The 18,335-nt window shown below is 50.2% G+C and overlaps 6 protein-coding genes across 6 annotated transcripts; 3 read left to right on the top strand and 3 right to left on the bottom strand.

Moving 5' to 3' along the window:
• Window positions 1-505: 505 nt before the first annotated feature.
• TGAM01_v209032 (short chain dehydrogenase) lies at window positions 506-1,369 on the top strand (the record flags this gene model as incomplete). Its single annotated transcript, XM_018807364.1, has 2 exons — window positions 506-825; window positions 889-1,369. 2 exons carry the CDS (start codon window positions 506-508, stop codon window positions 1,367-1,369), a joined length of 801 nt encoding a protein of 266 aa, XP_018659351.1.
• A 2,305-nt stretch (window positions 1,370-3,674) lies between these two features.
• TGAM01_v209033 (glycosyl hydrolase) lies at window positions 3,675-6,454 on the top strand (the record flags this gene model as incomplete). Its single annotated transcript, XM_018807363.1, has 7 exons — window positions 3,675-3,798; window positions 3,851-3,880; window positions 3,953-4,024; window positions 4,086-4,126; window positions 4,183-4,978; window positions 5,035-5,343; window positions 5,406-6,454. 7 exons carry the CDS (start codon window positions 3,675-3,677, stop codon window positions 6,452-6,454), a joined length of 2,421 nt encoding a protein of 806 aa, XP_018659350.1.
• A 143-nt stretch (window positions 6,455-6,597) lies between these two features.
• Window positions 6,598-6,945, bottom strand: TGAM01_v209034 (hypothetical protein; the record flags this gene model as incomplete). Its single annotated transcript, XM_024550470.1, has 1 exon — window positions 6,598-6,945. One exon carries the CDS (start codon window positions 6,943-6,945, stop codon window positions 6,598-6,600), a length of 348 nt encoding a protein of 115 aa, XP_024404804.1.
• A 402-nt stretch (window positions 6,946-7,347) lies between these two features.
• Window positions 7,348-8,436, bottom strand: TGAM01_v209035 (NADPH2 dehydrogenase; the record flags this gene model as incomplete). Its single annotated transcript, XM_018807362.1, has 1 exon — window positions 7,348-8,436. One exon carries the CDS (start codon window positions 8,434-8,436, stop codon window positions 7,348-7,350), a length of 1,089 nt encoding a protein of 362 aa, XP_018659349.1.
• Window positions 8,437-10,357: 1,921 nt separating this feature from the next.
• TGAM01_v209036 (hypothetical protein) lies at window positions 10,358-13,802 on the top strand (the record flags this gene model as incomplete). Its single annotated transcript, XM_024550471.1, has 6 exons — window positions 10,358-11,209; window positions 11,296-11,628; window positions 12,525-12,731; window positions 12,804-12,997; window positions 13,060-13,402; window positions 13,488-13,802. The coding sequence occupies 6 exons, from the start codon at window positions 10,358-10,360 to the stop codon at window positions 13,800-13,802; spliced, it is 2,244 nt and encodes a 747-aa protein (XP_024404805.1).
• Window positions 13,803-13,995: 193 nt separating this feature from the next.
• TGAM01_v209037 (beta-glucuronidase) lies at window positions 13,996-15,532 on the bottom strand (the record flags this gene model as incomplete). Its single annotated transcript, XM_018807359.1, has 2 exons — window positions 13,996-15,347; window positions 15,415-15,532. 2 exons carry the CDS (start codon window positions 15,530-15,532, stop codon window positions 13,996-13,998), a joined length of 1,470 nt encoding a protein of 489 aa, XP_018659346.1.
• Window positions 15,533-18,335: the final 2,803 nt, after the last annotated feature.

The following is an 18,335-nucleotide window of genomic DNA, read 5'->3' on the forward strand; positions in this document are numbered from 1 at the left end:
TACTCTCTTATACATGGTGTTTGCTTGTCACATGTGATTAGCCGGCCAATGCTATGCAACAGTTGCTCAACTAGACAGAAACTAAAGTTTCCTGCTAATGCTCGGTCCACGAGCCACGACATGACATCATTGTCTCTTCACCACCAGCTGTTTCGGTCTCTCTCGGTGCCTCTTGTCGCTGCTGTGAAGCCCACCTTTTCTCTATCATCCAGTCGTTTTCTAGAAGCAGGATTCTTGGCTGATCCCGCGTATCCACCCGGGCGACGCCCCGGAACTTTCCATCGCGTGCCTTGCTTGAGAAGAAGAGCAAGATGAGGAGATGAAAGAGCGGGACAAAAAGAGGCTTGAGATTGCCATAAAAGCCCGCATCCGGCTCAGTCGCCTATATATAAAGAGATGTCGCGTCAGCAGCCACGCCCTTTTCTATCCGTCTCACGTCTCACCTCCCGCAGTTTATTCAGATCGATTTAATACCCTTTAACAGACAACCATACTCTTGCCCGCCATGCCTCAGCCTATCCCCAAAGCCAACAGTCTTCTTGACCTCTTCAGCTTGAAGGGCAAGGTCGTCGTGGTGACCGGTGCTTCCGGCCCGCGGGGCATGGGAATTGAAGCCGCGCGAGGCTGCGCCGAGATGGGCGCTGATCTTGCCATTACCTACTCGTCGCGCAAAGAGGGCGCCGAGAAGAACGCGGCTGAGCTGTCCAAGGCATACGGCATCAAGGTCAAGGTGTACCAGGTCAACCAGAGCGACTACAAGGACGTCGAGAAGTTTGTGAACCAGGTCGTTTCTGATTTCGGCAAGATTGATGCCTTCATTGCCAAGTGAGTCCTCCCTGGGCTTTCTGCGCCTGCTGCACAATTGAATACTGACAACCTTCTTCTCAGTGCCGGTGCCACAGCCAACAGCGGTGTTGTCGACGGCAGCGCCAGCGACTGGGACCATGTCATCCAGGTCGATCTGAGCGGCACAGCGTACTGCGCAAAGGCCGTTGGCGCGCACTTCAAGAAGCAGGGTCACGGCTCCCTTGTCATCACCGCCTCAATGTCTGGCCACGTCGCGAACTACCCTCAAGAACAAACCTCATACAACGTTGCCAAGGCGGGCTGCATCCATTTGGCACGCTCGCTGGCCAACGAATGGCGCGACTTTGCTCGTGTCAACAGCATCTCGCCGGGCTACATCGACACAGGCCTGTCCGACTTTATCGATGAGAAGACACAAGAGCTATGGAGAAGCATGATCCCCATGGGACGCAACGGCGATGCCAAGGAGCTCAAGGGCGCATATGTCTATCTCGTCAGTGATGCTAGCTCGTATACGACGGGAGCTGATATTGTGATTGATGGAGGTTATACCACTCGATGAAGGAGCTATTTTGTTTCAGTAGTATAAAACGATTTTTAATAAGCTTAGCTGTACCATAATTTCATGATTCAATAAATGGACACGTCCAAATCTTTAACATAATTCATTCTCACAAGACACCCACCAATTTCTAGCATCATTGGCTCAGCTACCCAGCCAAGTATCTACTCCCACTGGATAGTAGTTTCCTGGAAAGCCCACCTCGGCGCGGGGAGCTTCCGGAGAAGCTATTGCAGCCATGGGCATGCCAAAAGTACATGCGTTGATGACTTGATGCCAGGGTTTTGGCATTTAGCCGTCGTTGAACTGCCGTTGGCAATTTGCGCCGGCGCTGCAGTACAGGGATCAGAAGCACAAGGGAGCGAAGGAGTACGAGGCACCACCAATAATTCGGCAGTAGTGAATCCCGGCAGGTAGGCATCAAAGAATCATGCCAAAGCACTACAAGAGAGTAGTTTGCACTAATTCCATTGGTTTGTACAAATGTCTTGGAAGCGTTGAATTGAATTATCAGACATGAGCTTAGATAGAGGTCCAGAACGCCGTTCTATCCTCGTCTTCCCTTCTCAACGACCCCCTTGCGCTTCTATGTAATTCACCATCCACTTCTTCCCCGCGATCTGGCGTGTCGTTCCCCCACCGACGGGGCTATAATCCCGGCATGGGCAATTACTGTAACAGAAGTACCCGACAGTAGTGCGTCCGGTTGTTTATTTCCTGCTTTGCTTGGCATGTGGCTGCCGGGATTTAGTGCAAGTGCCGCTCAATATTTGAAGTTCACAGAAAGCCGCTGCTATTGCCACTTCTGCGGGGAGTGAATATCTAACTTGCCATGGAGTATCTTGAAGACATGTCGAGGTTCTTGTTAACATGAAAACAAAACGTCAATTGATACCATTGGCCAAACCTGCCGGAGTAACCGTGTCGGTTAAATTTATGCATACCGCGTTGTCCTTGCAATTTGTCCTACCAACGTTCGTCTTTGTTCTTGTCCCTTTCCGTGAGTAGCTCGCCCGCTCATGTGCTCTTACTCCTGGAGCCCGACGGTTCGAAAGGCTGCTCACATGCAGATCTTGCCAGCGGCATTCGCATCCCTCGTGCTTACCTTAGGTAGGCATCTACCTATTGTATATGTTCCTCAGTATGTACTTTCCTTGCACAGGAAACAATAACTTGGCCCTTGCACACTCGCGGCGAGATCGGATGAGCTTGCAGATTACCGCGTCCAGTCGTTGTCCACCTCCCTAAATAATCGAGGCATTACCTACTTGTAATACCCTGCACACGATAACATGACTATCGGGTAACATCAGCTGTGGGTAGATACTGCTCGTGGTCTCCAGTTCTGCGGCCGATGCCCGTTGAGAAGCCGTTGCCTGGCGCGGCCATTGGCCGAAAGCTCGGGGATTTCAGTTGGCAAGAATTGGAAGTATGCCTATGTTGCATATTAGAAGCATCGCGATCCACAAATGAGGGGGAATCGTAGGTCCATGTAACCATATTCGAGCCATGGTACACAATCAGCGGATTTAGACAGGGGTTCATCTCTGTGGGTCTCAAACATTGCCTGTGTACTAGGGAGGCTCGTCGGAAGATGATATCATGAATCTCCAACCTCCATGCTTATTAGCCTCATCCTGGCCGAAAATATCTCCGCAAGCCTCGCCATTTCGACCAAGAATCTTTTCCCTAGACCAGCAACGTGCAATTTGGAAAGCAATACCGACGGCTATTTTCAAATGCTTCCAACTACCCACACAACCATGAAAAGGACGACTTTCCCCGGGAACCAACAGCTATTGTTCAGAGCCCTGGATGATCAGCGTGACATGGTGTCTTGAACCTGCAGCGAGCGTTTCCGCTTCAAGGTATCATGACTGGCAATGTTGTATTACCCTAGGCTTCCCCCGCCTATGTTTATGCTTGATGGCCTCATCGAACTGCGGGGAAGAAGATTAATCCTGGCCGAAGACTTCCCTTCGAGATGTAAATGTTTTGAAATTGTTCCGCGGGGTGGAGATGGCTGTGAGATTTCCGGCAAGGGGAGGCCAGGCAATGCTGCGACATATAAGCGGCAATCTCCGCAGCATGAATCTCTGATGCTACTCGCAGGGCGAGCTGTCGACTTTGCCTTTTGTCTCGGGACGAAGTGAATAGCACCTCCCCAGGTGGCACGAGGGCTCCCTCCCTGTTTTGAAGTCCCTTGTTTACGGCTTGTTCTAGTATTATAAACTCTAGCGGTTCTATCTACAAACAATTTCGTATCAATAAGCTTCTCGGGGTATTTTGATACACCGACGACGACATGCACATCCAGCAATTCGTGGCTTACTGGCCATTGCTGGCTGGGTTGAGCCAGGCAGCAGATCAGAAGTCTTCTTTCGATGTACTTGACTATATCGACCCGTTAATTGGCACTGCCAACGGAGGTATGAGTTTACGCTTCCACTTATATTAATTGCTTATTGACTCGTATCACAGGACATGTTTTCCCAGGCGCAACTCTCCCTTGTGAGTATACTGCGCTGAACAGAATTTCCCATTGATGGCAGATATAGAGACTGATTGAACAAATGCGATTAGATGGTATGGCAAAAAGTGTAGCGGATGGTAATGAGGAGATCCAGGGAGGTTATGCCTCAAACGATGGCCTAAGTACGTGTTTTACAACATCCCGTCCGCAGAAGAGCTTGCAATGGCTAATCAGTATCTATAGTTACTGGCTTTTCTCACATGCACGATAGTGGAACAGGTGGTGTAGGTTCATAAGTGCCTATTCACATAGCTATGCATAATGCTAATGTCTTCTACAGGGCGCATCACTGGGAAATTTCCCTCTTTTTGCCCAGACTGGCTGTCTAAACGATGATCTCAACAACTGTTACTACCCTTCAACCTTGAGAGCGTCAGCAAAGATAAACTCGACAGTCGTGGCCAAGCCAGGCTACTTTGCTATACAGCTCAACACATCGGTCAAGGCTGAAATGACGGTTACAAATCACACAGCGCTGTACAGATTCACATTCCCAACGGACGGCACTCCAACCAAGCTCCCTGCCAATGGAACGACGCCTTACAGCCCTCTGATTCTGGCCGATCTGGCTGATCTTTCCGGATCCAGGACCGATTCAATCATCTCTGTTGATGCCCATACAGGCCGCATATCCGGCAATGGTACCTTTAGGCCCTCTTTCGGCATTGGCAACTACAATCTCTATTTCTGTACAGACTTCCAGGGCGCGAAGCTTCGAAACACAGGAATCTTTGTAAACAATCGCGCAGGTACCGACCGCAAGAGCTTCCGCACTTACGATGATGGCCAGAGCCCAATCCTCCCTGCTGGCGCCTGGGCTCAGTTCCACCCTCCAGCCAACAACCAAATTCTGGCTCGAGTCGGACTCTCGTTCATCAGCACCGCTCAAGCCTGCAACAACGCGCAGAAAGAGATTCCCAACTTTGACTTTGAGTCTGTGAGATCGGATGCTGAGGATGCATGGCACAAGAAGCTTAGCACTATCAACGTGGACAACACAGGCGTCAGCGACTCTCTCCAGAGGACATTCTGGAGTGGCATCTATCGCACGCTGATTTCTCCACAGGATTATACTGGTAAGACGACATGTGTAGGCAGATGAGAGTGGTGCCATCTCTAACGCTGATTCTAGGCGAAAACCCCCTCTGGAAGAGCAACGAGCCATACTTTGACTCATTTTACTGCATCTGGGACAGCTTCCGAAGCACGCACCCCTTGCTTACACTGGTTGACCCTCATGCTCAGGCTTTGATGATTCGCAGTCTCATTGATGTGTACCGTCACGAGGGCAAGCTCCCTGATTGTCGCATGTCCCTCTGCAAGGGATTCACTCAGGGTGGCAGCAACGCTGACAATCTATTGGCGGATTCTTATCTGAAGGGTTTGACAGACGGCATCGACTGGGCTACTGGTTATGAGGCTGTCGTATCTGACGCTGAAGGTAAGGCTTTCCATGAATAACTTGCTCGCAGCAACTCGTATGCTAACGCATCTCATGAATAGTTGAGGGCCAAATTTGGACGGTTGAAGGCCGTGGAGGCTTGCAGAGCTGGAAGAATCTTGGCTACATCCCAACCGATGACTGGGACTTCAGTGGCTATGGTCTCTTCACTCGTTCTATTTCACGAACGATTGAATACTCTTACAACGACTTCTGCATTGCCGAGATGGCCCGCGGTCTTGGACACCATGCCGATGCAGAAAAATACCTGAAGCGCTCCAATAACTGGAAGAACATGTACGACCCAACTTCGCGCTCAAAGCTGAACTTGACCGGAACTCAAGACTACAGCCTGTTCACCGACAGTGGATTCGAAGGCTTTTTGCAGCCGCGATATCTAAACGGCACCTTTGGCTTCCAAGAGCCGGCGATATGCACTGACTTATACAACTTCAATGGCTGCTATTTGAATCCCGGCGGCCACGAGACGTATGAGGCTGGTTCTTGGCTCTACACCTTTTATGTGCCTCACGATCAAGCTACACTGATCACTACACTCGGTGGTCCAGACGCTTTCGTGCGTCGTCTTGAGTTTATGCACAACACTCCAGGCCTGTTTTACATCGGTGATGAACAGGCTTATCTCCTTGTCTTTGAATTCCACTACGCCGGAAGACCAGGTCTCTCTGCAGAATACTTGCACAAATACATCCCCAGCGCCTTCAACGACACCACCGCCGGTCTTCCCGGAAACGATGACTCGGGCGCCATGGGCAGCTTCACGGCACTATCCATGATGGGCTTGTACCCCATGAGCGGACAGAATGTCTATTTGATCATCCCGCCATTCTTCCCAGAGGTCAACTTCACCGACCCGCGATCCGGCAAGACAGCGACTATTCGCAACATCAACTTTGACGCTGGATACAGCAACATTTACATCCAGAGCGCCAAGTTGAATGGCAAGCCGTATAACAAGGCATGGGTGACTCACAGCTTCTTCCTTGACGGCGGCGTGCTTGAGTTGACTCTCGGGCCTCAAGAGAATACAAAGTTTGGAACTGCAAAGGCAGACCTTCCGCCGAGTGCGTCAACACATTTCTGGAGTTAGATGGGGGCAAAAGAGTAGCGCTGTATAATGAGTAACGCTGAAAAATAAATAACATGAATTATTATGATCTCCTTCTATGCTTCTCTACAGTTCGTGTGCTATTATATGTGATCTGCTTGCATTTGTTGGCCCAACTTCTGCACTTATACCATCCACGGGCCCATACTTGTAGTGCCGTATCTCTTCCAAAACTTCCCTCCTGGCTGTCCTTTACCCATTGCTTCATCCATCTCTGCTTTCAATACAGGATTGACTCCCTTCTGCCTCATCTTCTCTTGCTCTTTGAGTGGGATGTTATGGACGGGGTGGTCGTCTGGTATGTCTGAAGGTTGCTCATCTATCTTGGGACTTTTACCCCACTTGAGTCCGGCTTGAGCAGCTGACTGATGGCTGTCTTGTTCGCTTGTCTTTTGGGGTGTCTTTTGTAAGGCTTCATCGTTTGACAGAGGCATATTAATCACGTAGTAAAGTATTCTAGTCTTCTGAAACATTTTTGTATCTCAGTGACGTGCCAACGTGGGACATTTATATAACCAAACATCCAACTGCCAAGCAACATAGAGCTACCATGATCTACCATGATCAACCTTACAAGCCTCGTCGATGACACAACATCTCCGCAATCACCTTTCGCTTCACTCCTGCACCCCAGCTCAGTGGGGCTACGGACCCTTCAGCTCGCCTATTTTAGGTTCTGACAGGCGCCAGGTCTTACGATCGTCACTAAGCCACATCCTATGCTACAATCTTCAGCGATGACCCACAGGAACAAGACGCTTAACGCATACGTTCCGATAGCAGTATTCACGTTGATACAGTTAATAAGCTTGTCTAAAATTTGTTTTTATTGCAATTCTTTAATGGGCTAACAATGATGATGCAACGCTAGATATCTATGCCTGTGCCTTGAGCGCAGTAAACTGTTCGCTAAAAGGAAAGTCGAGGAAGCCCTTGTCCAGCTTGGCAGTGAAAAACGTCTCTCTCTGGTACGGCGTGAGAGCGATTCCCTGTTGGAACCGGAAAGGCAGATCGGGGTTGGAAGTGTATGGTCGGCCAATCGCAATAACAATGTCGTAGTCCTTGTACTCCTCGTCAACGGCCTTTTTGCTGGACTCGAGCTCGAATCCTCCGGCTACAAGCACAGGGCTGGTATTGGCATAGGCCTTGATGACTGGCGTGATATCGTTGCCCTTCTCGCGAGACTCAACCAAGTGTACATAGGCCAGCTTGTAAGGCTTCAACTGCTCGGCAATGTACTCATATTGGGGAATGGGATCATAGGTAATGTCTCCCATAAAGTCGGCAAATGGGCTGAACCGGATTCCGGTCCGGTCTGCGCCAATAGCTCCAACAACAGCCTTGGTCACCTCCAACGCGAAGCGTGCTCGGTTCTCAATACTTCCACCCCATTGATCGGTTCGCTTGTTGGTGAGCTCCTGAATGAACTGCTCGATCAAGTAGCCGTTGGCGGCGTGGATCTCTACGCCGTCGAATCCGGCAGCAACAGCGTTCTTGGCCGCCTGTGTGTAGTCTTCAATGTACTGAAGAATTTCCTCCTCTCTTAGAGGACGTGGCTTAACGGCAGCATCAGGAGACTCTGGTACATCGCTAGCAGAAACAAGATCTGAGTTACTCTCTTCCTTCAAAACTTCCGCCTTGGCAGCGCGTCCTAGAGCCCATAGCTGGAGATAGATGTACGATCCTTTCTTGTGAACGGCATCCACAACCTCTTTCCAAGCATCAATCTGCTCTTGTGTGTAGATTCCAGGAACGTTTGCATAGCCACCAGCTTGCTGAGAAATGAAGGTAGCCTCGGTGATGGACAGCGAGCCAGGAACAGCTCCTCTCTGCGCATAGTACTCCTTCACGTTGGGCAGTGGAACGTGGTTATCGTCGGCTCTGTACCGGGTCATGGGCGCCATGGCAATTCGGTGGGCGAGCTCAATGCGGCCCACCTTGAGGGGAGAGAAGAGTTTTGACATATTGACGGTGGTTTTGCTTGATTCACTTGGTACTGCAACAAAAGAATAGACAGGATTGAAAGATGGGAGGCTCCGCCTTCTTATCAGTATTCTTCTGGGAGCCTCAAAACATTAGCATTAATTGCGCCATTATAGAGATTATAAATCCGAACCCCACTATCGAATTGCGAGGCACTATTATCAATTTCATGATCTCTACGCATCTAAAACTAATCGGTATTCGGCATCGCTCGATGTTTGCTAAGCATTGCAAATGACCTATTTGTCTACACTGATGAGTTATATGAACCAGAGCGGATATAACAGGTGGCCTCAAGTTTAAGAATAGGATTCGGCCGCACAAGCGATGGAATGGCGCTGCACTGGCGCTGGGCTGACTCAGGCCAAAGCTAGAAGGGATTTTTGTAACGGACTTCACCCCGCCTTGGAACTGGTAACATGGTCAGAAGCTCAGCGAGAACCACTGGTATACCATGGATCGTATTCTATTGGCAGCCGAGGCTAAATTTCCTCTTTTGAAAGCAGATAAAGTTCTATCTATTACAGCACCAAAGAGCCCCGGGGTCGAATGACCCAAGGATGCACTGGCTTCTCGATTACCACGATCGGGATAGAGATAGGCCGACTATCGAAGATTCTGTGAAATTCCACCAAGCGGCACTTGCCGCCTTACAAAGCGAGACACCCAGACATTAGCGGACTTATAACCATTCTACAGATACGGCAAAATCATCGTTCCAAGTACCAGGGAACGGCCGAGCAATGCATGAAATTCTCGTAGCGACGGCTGTTCAATCGTCGCGTCTTACGACCAAGTCCCGCGTGCCGAATTCCGCAACTCCACTTAGCTTTGGGTACACGTATAATGAACCCCGATCAACTACAACGTGAATCACCCGAGCATTAGCAGCCTCTAGTTCTCACTCGAAGACTTGACAAGGTGTGATATGGACGTCTACCAGATCAAGTTGGAGCATGGGTATGTATCCAGTATGACCTATCGCAAACCCTCACCCCACAAACTGAATACGCCACTGGGGGCTCATATGCAGGAGCCAAAACGGCGTCTAGCTAGCTTCATCCCAACCAATTAGAGAGGGCAGTATACGGAGTGTCGAAGAAATATATCCAAGGTTTACTGCCTAGTCGGCGATTGTTATGTAGTCGGCGGTTCCTTGATGAATTATTCGTTTACACGCAAATTCGTACATGCACATGCGGGCCCTCTTCTCGAAAAGTTTACTTGAAATGAAGTGTGAGATGGAAGTATAGTGCTTCACAACAGCTTATATGTAACCTCGCTGAACCATCTTCTTCTGAACTGCCTGATGCTGAGCTCAGTTTCTTCTGCGCTCTCCATCAGACAAAGCAAAGTCTCCATAGTAGCATTGACTGCTTCTGGCCAAGATTTTGCATATCCGCTTCTACACAAAGAGGATACTACTACTCTCACGGCTTCGCGATCGGGCTTTTGGACGCAGCTCCGCGGTGATAACTCTACACGTTATCTTAGAAAGAACTGAAGGCAAACGCTGTCAGACCGCCTGATAGCAGCAGTCCGCTTCAGCAACTAAAGCTACCAACACATCAGCCCACCGCCAGTCAACCTTTGTTCATCAGATTTTTTCTTCATTCGTTTAATCTTCTAGGGCAGATTTGTAAGTCAAACTCCGCTAGAAGATCTCCGCTAAAGATCTCCCGTGCGCTTGGCGATGGGGCCCCTGGCTAGGCCGACGCTACCGGTTGGGCCGAGGCACGATTCACGCAGTATGTGCTTAATAGGGGGAGAAAAAAAAAATTATGTATATATAAAAGATTTCAGATTTGAGAACCAAGATGAAATTCTGTGGTATTTATATGCTACATCTGCTAACACGATAAACATCGCACCAACTACCGCGATCAGCCAAAGTCAGCCACCATGACAGTCTCCGATCTCAAGATCCAGGAGCCAATCACGCTCCCATGCGGCCTCACGCTCCCCAACCGGCTCTCCAAAGCCGCCATGGCTGAAAACTGGGCAGACAACGAATATCTTCCCACTGAGAGTATGCTCAAGATTTACGAGACGTGGGCAGAGGGTGGATGGGGATCAGTCCTCACAGGCAACGTTCAAGTGGATGTCAGATATCTCGGCAGCACCTGGGATGTGAGCCCCGATGAGAACATTGATAGGGAGAAGACTCTCGCGTCTTGGAAGAAATGGGCAAAGGCGAGCTCCAAAAACGGCACTCCCGTCATCATGCAAATCAACCATCCAGGACGGCAAAGCCCTGGCGGTGCCGGCAAGAGGGGGTTTTTTGACAAGGCGATTGCTCCCAGCGCGATCCCGCTGCGTATAGGGGATGGAATTGTCGCCAAGATCGCCTCTGCAATCAAGTTCGGCACACCAAAAGAGATGACGGTTGAGGATATTCAGCAGGTCATTGCGCAATTCGTTGAGACTTCCAAACTGGCGGCCGAGGCAGGCTTCGCAGGCGTTGAACTCCACGGGGCTCACGGCTATTTGCTGTCACAGTTTTTAAATCCTTCGTCCAACCATCGCCAGGATGAGTTTGGCGGATCACCCAAAGCACGAGCCAAGATCATTGTAGATATCATCAAGGCTGTGAGAGAGGCTGTTCCAAAGAGCTTCTGTGTCGGCATCAAGTTGAACAGCGCAGACTTTAGGAACAAGGAGCAGCTCGCGGCTTGTATCGAGCAGCTGGAGGAAATCACTGGCGCTGGCATCGATTTCCTTGAGATCAGCGGTGGTTCATATGAAGACCCAGAGGTAAGTTCCATCACTCTCGATAAGTTCTCTCTGTTCTGTGCCTTAGGGCGTCGAAGGGACAAGGCATGTCTAACTACAGCCTCTAGATGATCCAAGGGCCAAAGTCAGCCAGCACCCTGTCCCGCGAAGCTTTCTTCCTTGATTTTGCAAAGGAGATCCGTGGTAGATTTAGAAGCGTTCCATTAATGGTAACAGGCGGCTTCCGCAGCCGTGAGGCCATGGAGAGCGCACTTCGAGAAGACGCTTGCGATATCATTGGCATTGGCCGACCTGCCGTGCTTAACCCGTCCTTGCCCAAAAACTTGATTTTCAACAAGGAGGTCAAGACTGAAGATGCAAAGGCATATGCCAGAAAAGCGCCGGATCTGCTGCTTCCTAAGCTGCTGGGCATCAAGATTATGGCCGGAGGAGCTGAGACGGTAAGTTGTGTTATGAAGATTTGTGCCTGGAAAGGAACGATTAGCTAACCGAGATGATAGGATTGGTATATGAAGCAAATGCGATCGATGTAACCGCATTGCAGTTCTTCTTTTGTTTATACAACGCGCGAAATGTTTCTCTTATAGACTATATCTGTTTATTATATATCCATCCCTAAGGGGTATAGAATCAAGACTTTTATCCCTCTGTATTTAGTGTCTCAAATCACTGCATACATGTACTGCTACTACTTCTATCATGACCCTGCACAATGGCGTCATATTATCTGCGACTTCGTTATGCACAATATTCCGATTCGCTTTCAATATTGCGACCCTACATACCAGCATCAATTGCAAAGGTATGACAAATAATAATCGGCATCAATCTCCAGTTCTGTGTAACCAGCAGCTGGATCTGCACAATAATTCCGCCATTTTAGCGTTCTTTATAGAAAGCTGAGATGGCCATTGGCGGCATGTCTCGCAATGGAGGCCATGGCGCAATTATGCGAGCTGAAAGCGTAGGGTTACATCCAAGGGACGCTTACTCGCAAGGTTAACTACATGCTTGGCATTCAATAAGCCTGCTCATATTTAAATACAAATGTCCTCCAATGTCACTCGTAGCTAGTGGTCTTTTCGTCTCGCTTTGTCTTTCACTTTGTCTGCCTCGAAAATGAAAGCGGCTTTGTTGTCTACCTTGGCTCTGTGCCTCGTTCACGCATCTGCAGCGCCTGGACTCCAGGGACGGAGTGGCGGATTTGATGATGGAGAGCCCATCAGTCCAGATGGGAAAGGCGGTCCTTTTTCAGGTAACTTTCTTACTTTAAACAAAGAGAACAGTATCCTAACAGAATGTGTAAGGCGGTACCAACCACCAACTGGACTTACAGAATCCCAATAATTTGGGCGAGCAGTCTACCGACAATGGCGTTGTCCCAAACCTCAAATGGAGCTTCTCCGACTCCAGAACGCGCATCTTGAAAGGCGGTTGGGTTCGAGAGCAAGTCGTCACCGATCTTCCCTCAAGTCCAGATGTTTCAGGCGCTCAATTTCATCTGGAGAAGGGAGCTATTCGAGAGCTTCACTGGCATCGAGTGGTAAGTAGAGGGAGCAGCTAATGCTTAATGACTTGGACTCGAGCTCACATAGTCATCTAACGCGAAAAATAGGCCGAATGGGGCTTCGTCTATGCCGGTCACGTAACTGTGTCGGCCGTCAACGAGAACGGCGGGTACGAGGGTGCAGAACTCGGCTACGGCGACATATGGTACTTCCCCAAGGGAGTTGCACACTCAGTACAGGGCCTTGACACCGAGAATGAGTTTCTCCTGGTTTTTGACGACGGCGATTTTGACAAGATTGGGTGAGACACATCGTAAACTTCTGTATACTTTGACGAGCATAGCAAAAGCTAACAGGACCAAGCACCACTTTCCACGTTGACGACTGGATCGCTCATACCCCTCGCTCAGTTCTCGCAAAGAACTTTGGCGTTGACGAATCCGTCTTCGATTCTATCCCTCCCGCCGATCCGTACATCATCAACGGGACGATTAGCACACACAATGTCACAGGAGCTTCCCCTCCGCTCTCTGGCGACAGCTCTTTCGTCTATCGAACGCTGCAGCACGCTCCTGAGAAGATTGGTGGAAGCGGCGGGGAGCTCCACAAGATTGACTCGACCAACTTTCCAATTAGCAAGACGATAGCTGCAGCATTGGTAACGTTGAAGCCCGGTGCTTTACGAGAGCTGCACTGGCATCCAAACGTGAGTATTGAGTATCTATAAAGATTTGACAACAATTACCTGCGATATCAGGAAGAAAAGAGGCGTAGCTAATGCATACATACAGGCCGCGGAATGGCTCTACTTCCACAAAGGCACCGCCCAAGCCACCGTCTTCATCGGCAACGCCGCCGCCCGCACATTCAACTTCCGCGCCGGCGACACGGCAGCGTTCCCGGACAACTCGGGGCACTACATCGAAAACACGTCAGACACGGAGGACCTCGTCTGGATCGAGATATACAAGTCGGACCGCGTGGCCGATATTTCACTTACCCAGTGGCTCGCACTGACGCCGCCGGATATTGTTGCGCAGACGCTAAAGGTGCCGTTGGAGTTTGTAGAGAAGTTGAAGAAGGAGAAGCAGGTGTTGGTTCAGTAACCCCAGAGGTTGTAAATTTACATAGTTGCGAATAATTTATTCATGACAAACATGACATCCAGATGGCGTACAGATTGTAAATGGTTCAAATTAATTTCTCATTCATTCAATATATACAGATTGCGTCCGGCCTGTTATCCTCATCTCTAACAAACCCACACCATAATTTTATACAAGAAGAAGGAAACCATCTCTAGTTCTTCACCAAGACAATAGCCTCAGTGTTCTGAACAGAAAAGTTAATGTTGCCGTTGCTATCAGCCTGGTAAACCTTGCTCGACTCCTGGCTGGTAACGCGCTGAGCCAGGCCGTTGGAGTTGGCATCGTAAGAGAAACCGTTGAAAGTAACGCCAGACTTGTCGGTAGCGCCAGCTGCAGTAAGACGCTGAGACGTCCAAGAAGTTCCAGCGCCAACCTGGACGGTGTAGTTCTGGCTAGGGCGAGTGCCACTGCCGGAGTTGTACTGTCTCAAGTTGAGAACGGCAACACGGCTCAACTCGCCGTTGATGTAGGCGGCATATCCAGAGTCCTTGTCGGCGTCCTTGTTCAAAGCAAGAGTCTGAACCTCAATGGTGCTGGAATTGGCCAGGAAAGTGCTGGCAGCCAGCTTGCCGTAGTACGGGGCATTGGTGTTGAGGGTGCCTGAAGGAACCCACGCGGCATAAGGAGAGCCCACAGACTGGTGGAAGTGAATACGCTTGATGACACCAGTGGAGGCAGCATAGAGGGAAAACTCCATGGCCCAGAGAGCAGCTCCAAAGACGTCGGAGAGGCCAGAGGCACCGCCGCCGTACAAGCTGTTGTGCTCGCCAATGATGTAGTCGGCGCTGATGGTGGACGTCTTGGCGTAGTTGACGTGGTTCGTGATCGAGTTGACAACGGCCGTGTGGCTCATAAGGGTATTCTGCAGAGTAACGCCCGGGCTGGTGGCGCCGTTCATGTAGTTGTGCACAGAGACCTGCGAGATCTTGGAGGTGGCAGCGCTTCCTTCATCGGGGAAGATGGCGTTGATCTTCAGCTTGGCGCCGGGGGAGCTCAACGAGGGAGCAATGTACTTGATGCTGCCGCCCAGAGAGGGGCATGCCGTCTTGAGGTAGCTCTCAAAGTGCTGCGTCGTGTTCACCCACTCGGCAGCGTAGTTGGCGGCGTTGTAGCTGCTGGGGCGTCTGCTTCCAATGTACAGATCCGGTTCGTTGCCAACCTCCCAAAACTCAAGCTGGCCCTCAAGCGCCTTGCAAGCCAGGGGCACCGTCGACTTCAGCGTGGCCCATCCGGAGGAGTTGTACGCGCCGACGTTGAACTGGTGAGAGTAGCGGGTGCCGGCCGGGAATCCGCCGTAAGACTCGAAGAAGCTCTTTCCGATGCATTGCCATGCGCCAGGGTCGGCATGGGGGCACGAGCTGGCCGTAGAGGTGGTCAATGTCGAGTCGTAGATGGCACGATCGCCAGAGTTTCCACCGACGCGGACGACAACGCCGCTGCCTTGGAGGTCGGCCAGGTTCTGCATCAGGTTGTGGGAGAAGGCATTGGGCGAGCTCTTGGTTCCTGCAGAAGACAAAATATCCGTGTCAGTCCATGTACGCTTCAAGAATACCATGCAGATGGAACTCACCAGCAAATGTAGGGAAACCAATCAGCTCAAACGACAAGCTCACATACGAGTCGTAGAGACTGGCCGCCACCAATGACTGCGACAGCAGTATAGACGCAGGAACTGAGTATTTGACCATTGTGAATGTTTCTTTTTGTTTTCTCTTTTTACCAGATAACACAAAGAATCAAATTATCAATTCAGGCCTTCACGAGCTTCAGCAAACAAAGCGTCCCCAGTCCCATATATATGCCGTCAGCGATGCGACGCTGTCCAGGCACCTCGCCTCCTGAGTCCCTTGGATCTCCATGCGGAACGTCCATCGGATGACAGGACCAAGAGCTACCGGACTAAGATCAGTTTCTCCATCTATAGGAACAATTCTTGCTGTCCGCCGCTGCACGGCTTTGCCCGTTTCAGCAGGAGGCATTCGCTGGTGGCTTTGTGCTGTGCGCAGGGATTATCGGTCCTACCCTTGCTGGTCCCCCACAATATTGAGGCGCAAAGCCGTAATAGCGCTGATGTCGCTGTGTCCGGATCGATTTTGTCGGCAATGCATTGACGGGAATGAACAAGATGGAGTTATTACGTGAGTGTGTACTACTACTAGTAATAGCACTTATTCAGGCCAGTAGTGGTCATCCATACGAATAGGAGTTTCTGGCTTGGATCAGATTATCCGTACGGCGATGTCATGGATAGCAGATCGACAGTCAGATATTTTGATCGGCCATATGCTCCCATTTCCTTCCAAAAATAACTTTCCTCGTGTCATATTGTGTCGCCCTGCTCAGCCCAGCCATGAGGAATTCTTGGATACACCACCCCGCATTCAAGACGGACATAATTGGGGAGCCAGTTGTTCTAGAATTATGGGGTGCATAGGCTAATACTAGAAGCTATTCCGGGCCGACTAGTGCTGCTATGCTAGGTATTCCGAGCAACTCAGTATAAACGCAACAATACATGCAACGTTTGCCAAAGTCTGCTGCTGCTTTGATCCAGGCAAAGGATTCCCAGCTTCCTCATTTTTTGACTTCTAGAATTATTCCGTGGTCTAGACCAGCTCTTGCTTCAAGATGAAACACTTGACATCTTATCCTTCATATAAAAGCTTAGCTGGGTTATACCATGATCACGCCAGATCTTGATCGTATCCTGAATAGCAAATTAGGTTGTATTTTTAATTTACACTTTAGAGATCTCCTGTTCGCGAATCATCTCATCTATACCCATATTTTGTTTCACATTCCGTGAGGAAATGGAAATACACGAGGCTGAGCTCATCCAACGGCCATGAACCAGATCGATAGAGACCCCGGCTATCCCATCTATCACACCTCTTCCCATTTTCGTATAATAACAATCAGAACATCATCATCCTTTTCTATCCAAACAAACCCAAACTCACAGCCAATGCGCCAAATCTATCCCTCCCCCCGTCTCCAACAACGGAAACAAATTCAACGCCGAATTCGGATCATCGTCATTCCCCACAATCCCATCCCAATACGTAGTATCCGGCGTGTGCAGCATCGGCTCCGACAGCCCCAAGAACATGGAGTCCATCTCTCCCATCCGCGGCGACGGTCCACTCGCTAAACTCTGACTCTGCAACACCGATCTACTGTCCAACGAGGCGCGGCCGTCGTTATCATTATTACTAGGCGCGGTCGTATCTGGAGTCTTGGCATGCAAAATTGAAATTGGCGCCGGAGATTTATTCAAAGGCGATCTCGCATCCGGCGCCACCAGGCCGAACAAATGACTCGAGTTTTCAGTGCGGCGCAGTCGATCTTGAAGGTCCTGTCTCTCCAGATGCTCCAACGCCGTAGTTAGCAGCGACTGCGCGATAAGAGAGTACTGTCGCGCATGGGCGTCGTTTTGGGCAAGATGGTCCATGGCCTGTATAGACATGCGCGTATACTTTTCCAAGATACGGCTGAAACCGCCAAGAAGACCAACACCAAGAACAAGCGACGCAGCAAAAAGCCATGATCTGCAAGTCATCAGCCATCTGTTACAGTCTGAGAGCAGCAATACAAGTACTCACACAAGCAAAGGAGCTTTCCCCCTCAGGATACCCCTCTCTATCAAATCCAACACCGGATCCACCATCAAGCTCGCAGCATCAATACACGCATCCGCCAGCTTTGACCGTCCCGAAGTCAACGCCGGCCTGGTACTCGACGACGACGACCCATCCGTAAGCCGCTGAAAAAGCTCATACATCAGAAACGGCCGCGACACAAGCATCACCGCGTAGTAATACGACGACAGCACCTGACAAGCACCAGTGACCTGAGCCTCATTGCGCCCCGCCGGCTGCGCAATCATGTCCTTCAAGGAGCTGAGCCATCGTCCAGACCATTCGCGCAGCTGCAGAGAAATGCCCTCAGTCAACCGCATAGAAATCTTCTTGCGCGAGTAAATCTCCAAAATGATACACTCCAGTATAACCAGAATCTGCACAGACGCATTAAGTAAATCAAACACTTCATTTCCATCAGCATCCACCGTACGATACGGAACAGTGCAATCCACATCCGACGTCGAAGGCGGCCGTCCCAAAGAGCTGCTCAGAAAAAGATCCAGCACGCGCAGGCTTTTCCAGAGCCTATCCCGCTGACGATGAATCTCCTGTCCAAACCGGGCATTCACCTCCGTCCGATGCAAACCAATGGAATAAGCCGCCCTCGCAGCAATGCCGAAGAAGAGAAACGCCCCATTGATTTGACACGAGCACAGCATGTAAACCGTAACCAGGATGAATGCCTGCACCGTCTCGACGCCTAGACTATCGCTCAGATCGGTATACGCCAAATCCCGCGCATACTCAAAATACTGCTGCGACAGCGCATCGTTATCCGCCTGCAGCCCAATAGCAAGCACGAGAAAATGAATAATCGTCGTGACATTATCCGGCTTCTGCGCCAGGTTCG

This window comes from Trichoderma gamsii (genome assembly GCF_001481775.2).
Source record: "Trichoderma gamsii strain T6085 chromosome Unknown Scaffold_41.2, whole genome shotgun sequence".
NCBI classification, from domain to species: Eukaryota; Fungi; Ascomycota; class Sordariomycetes; order Hypocreales; family Hypocreaceae; genus Trichoderma; species Trichoderma gamsii.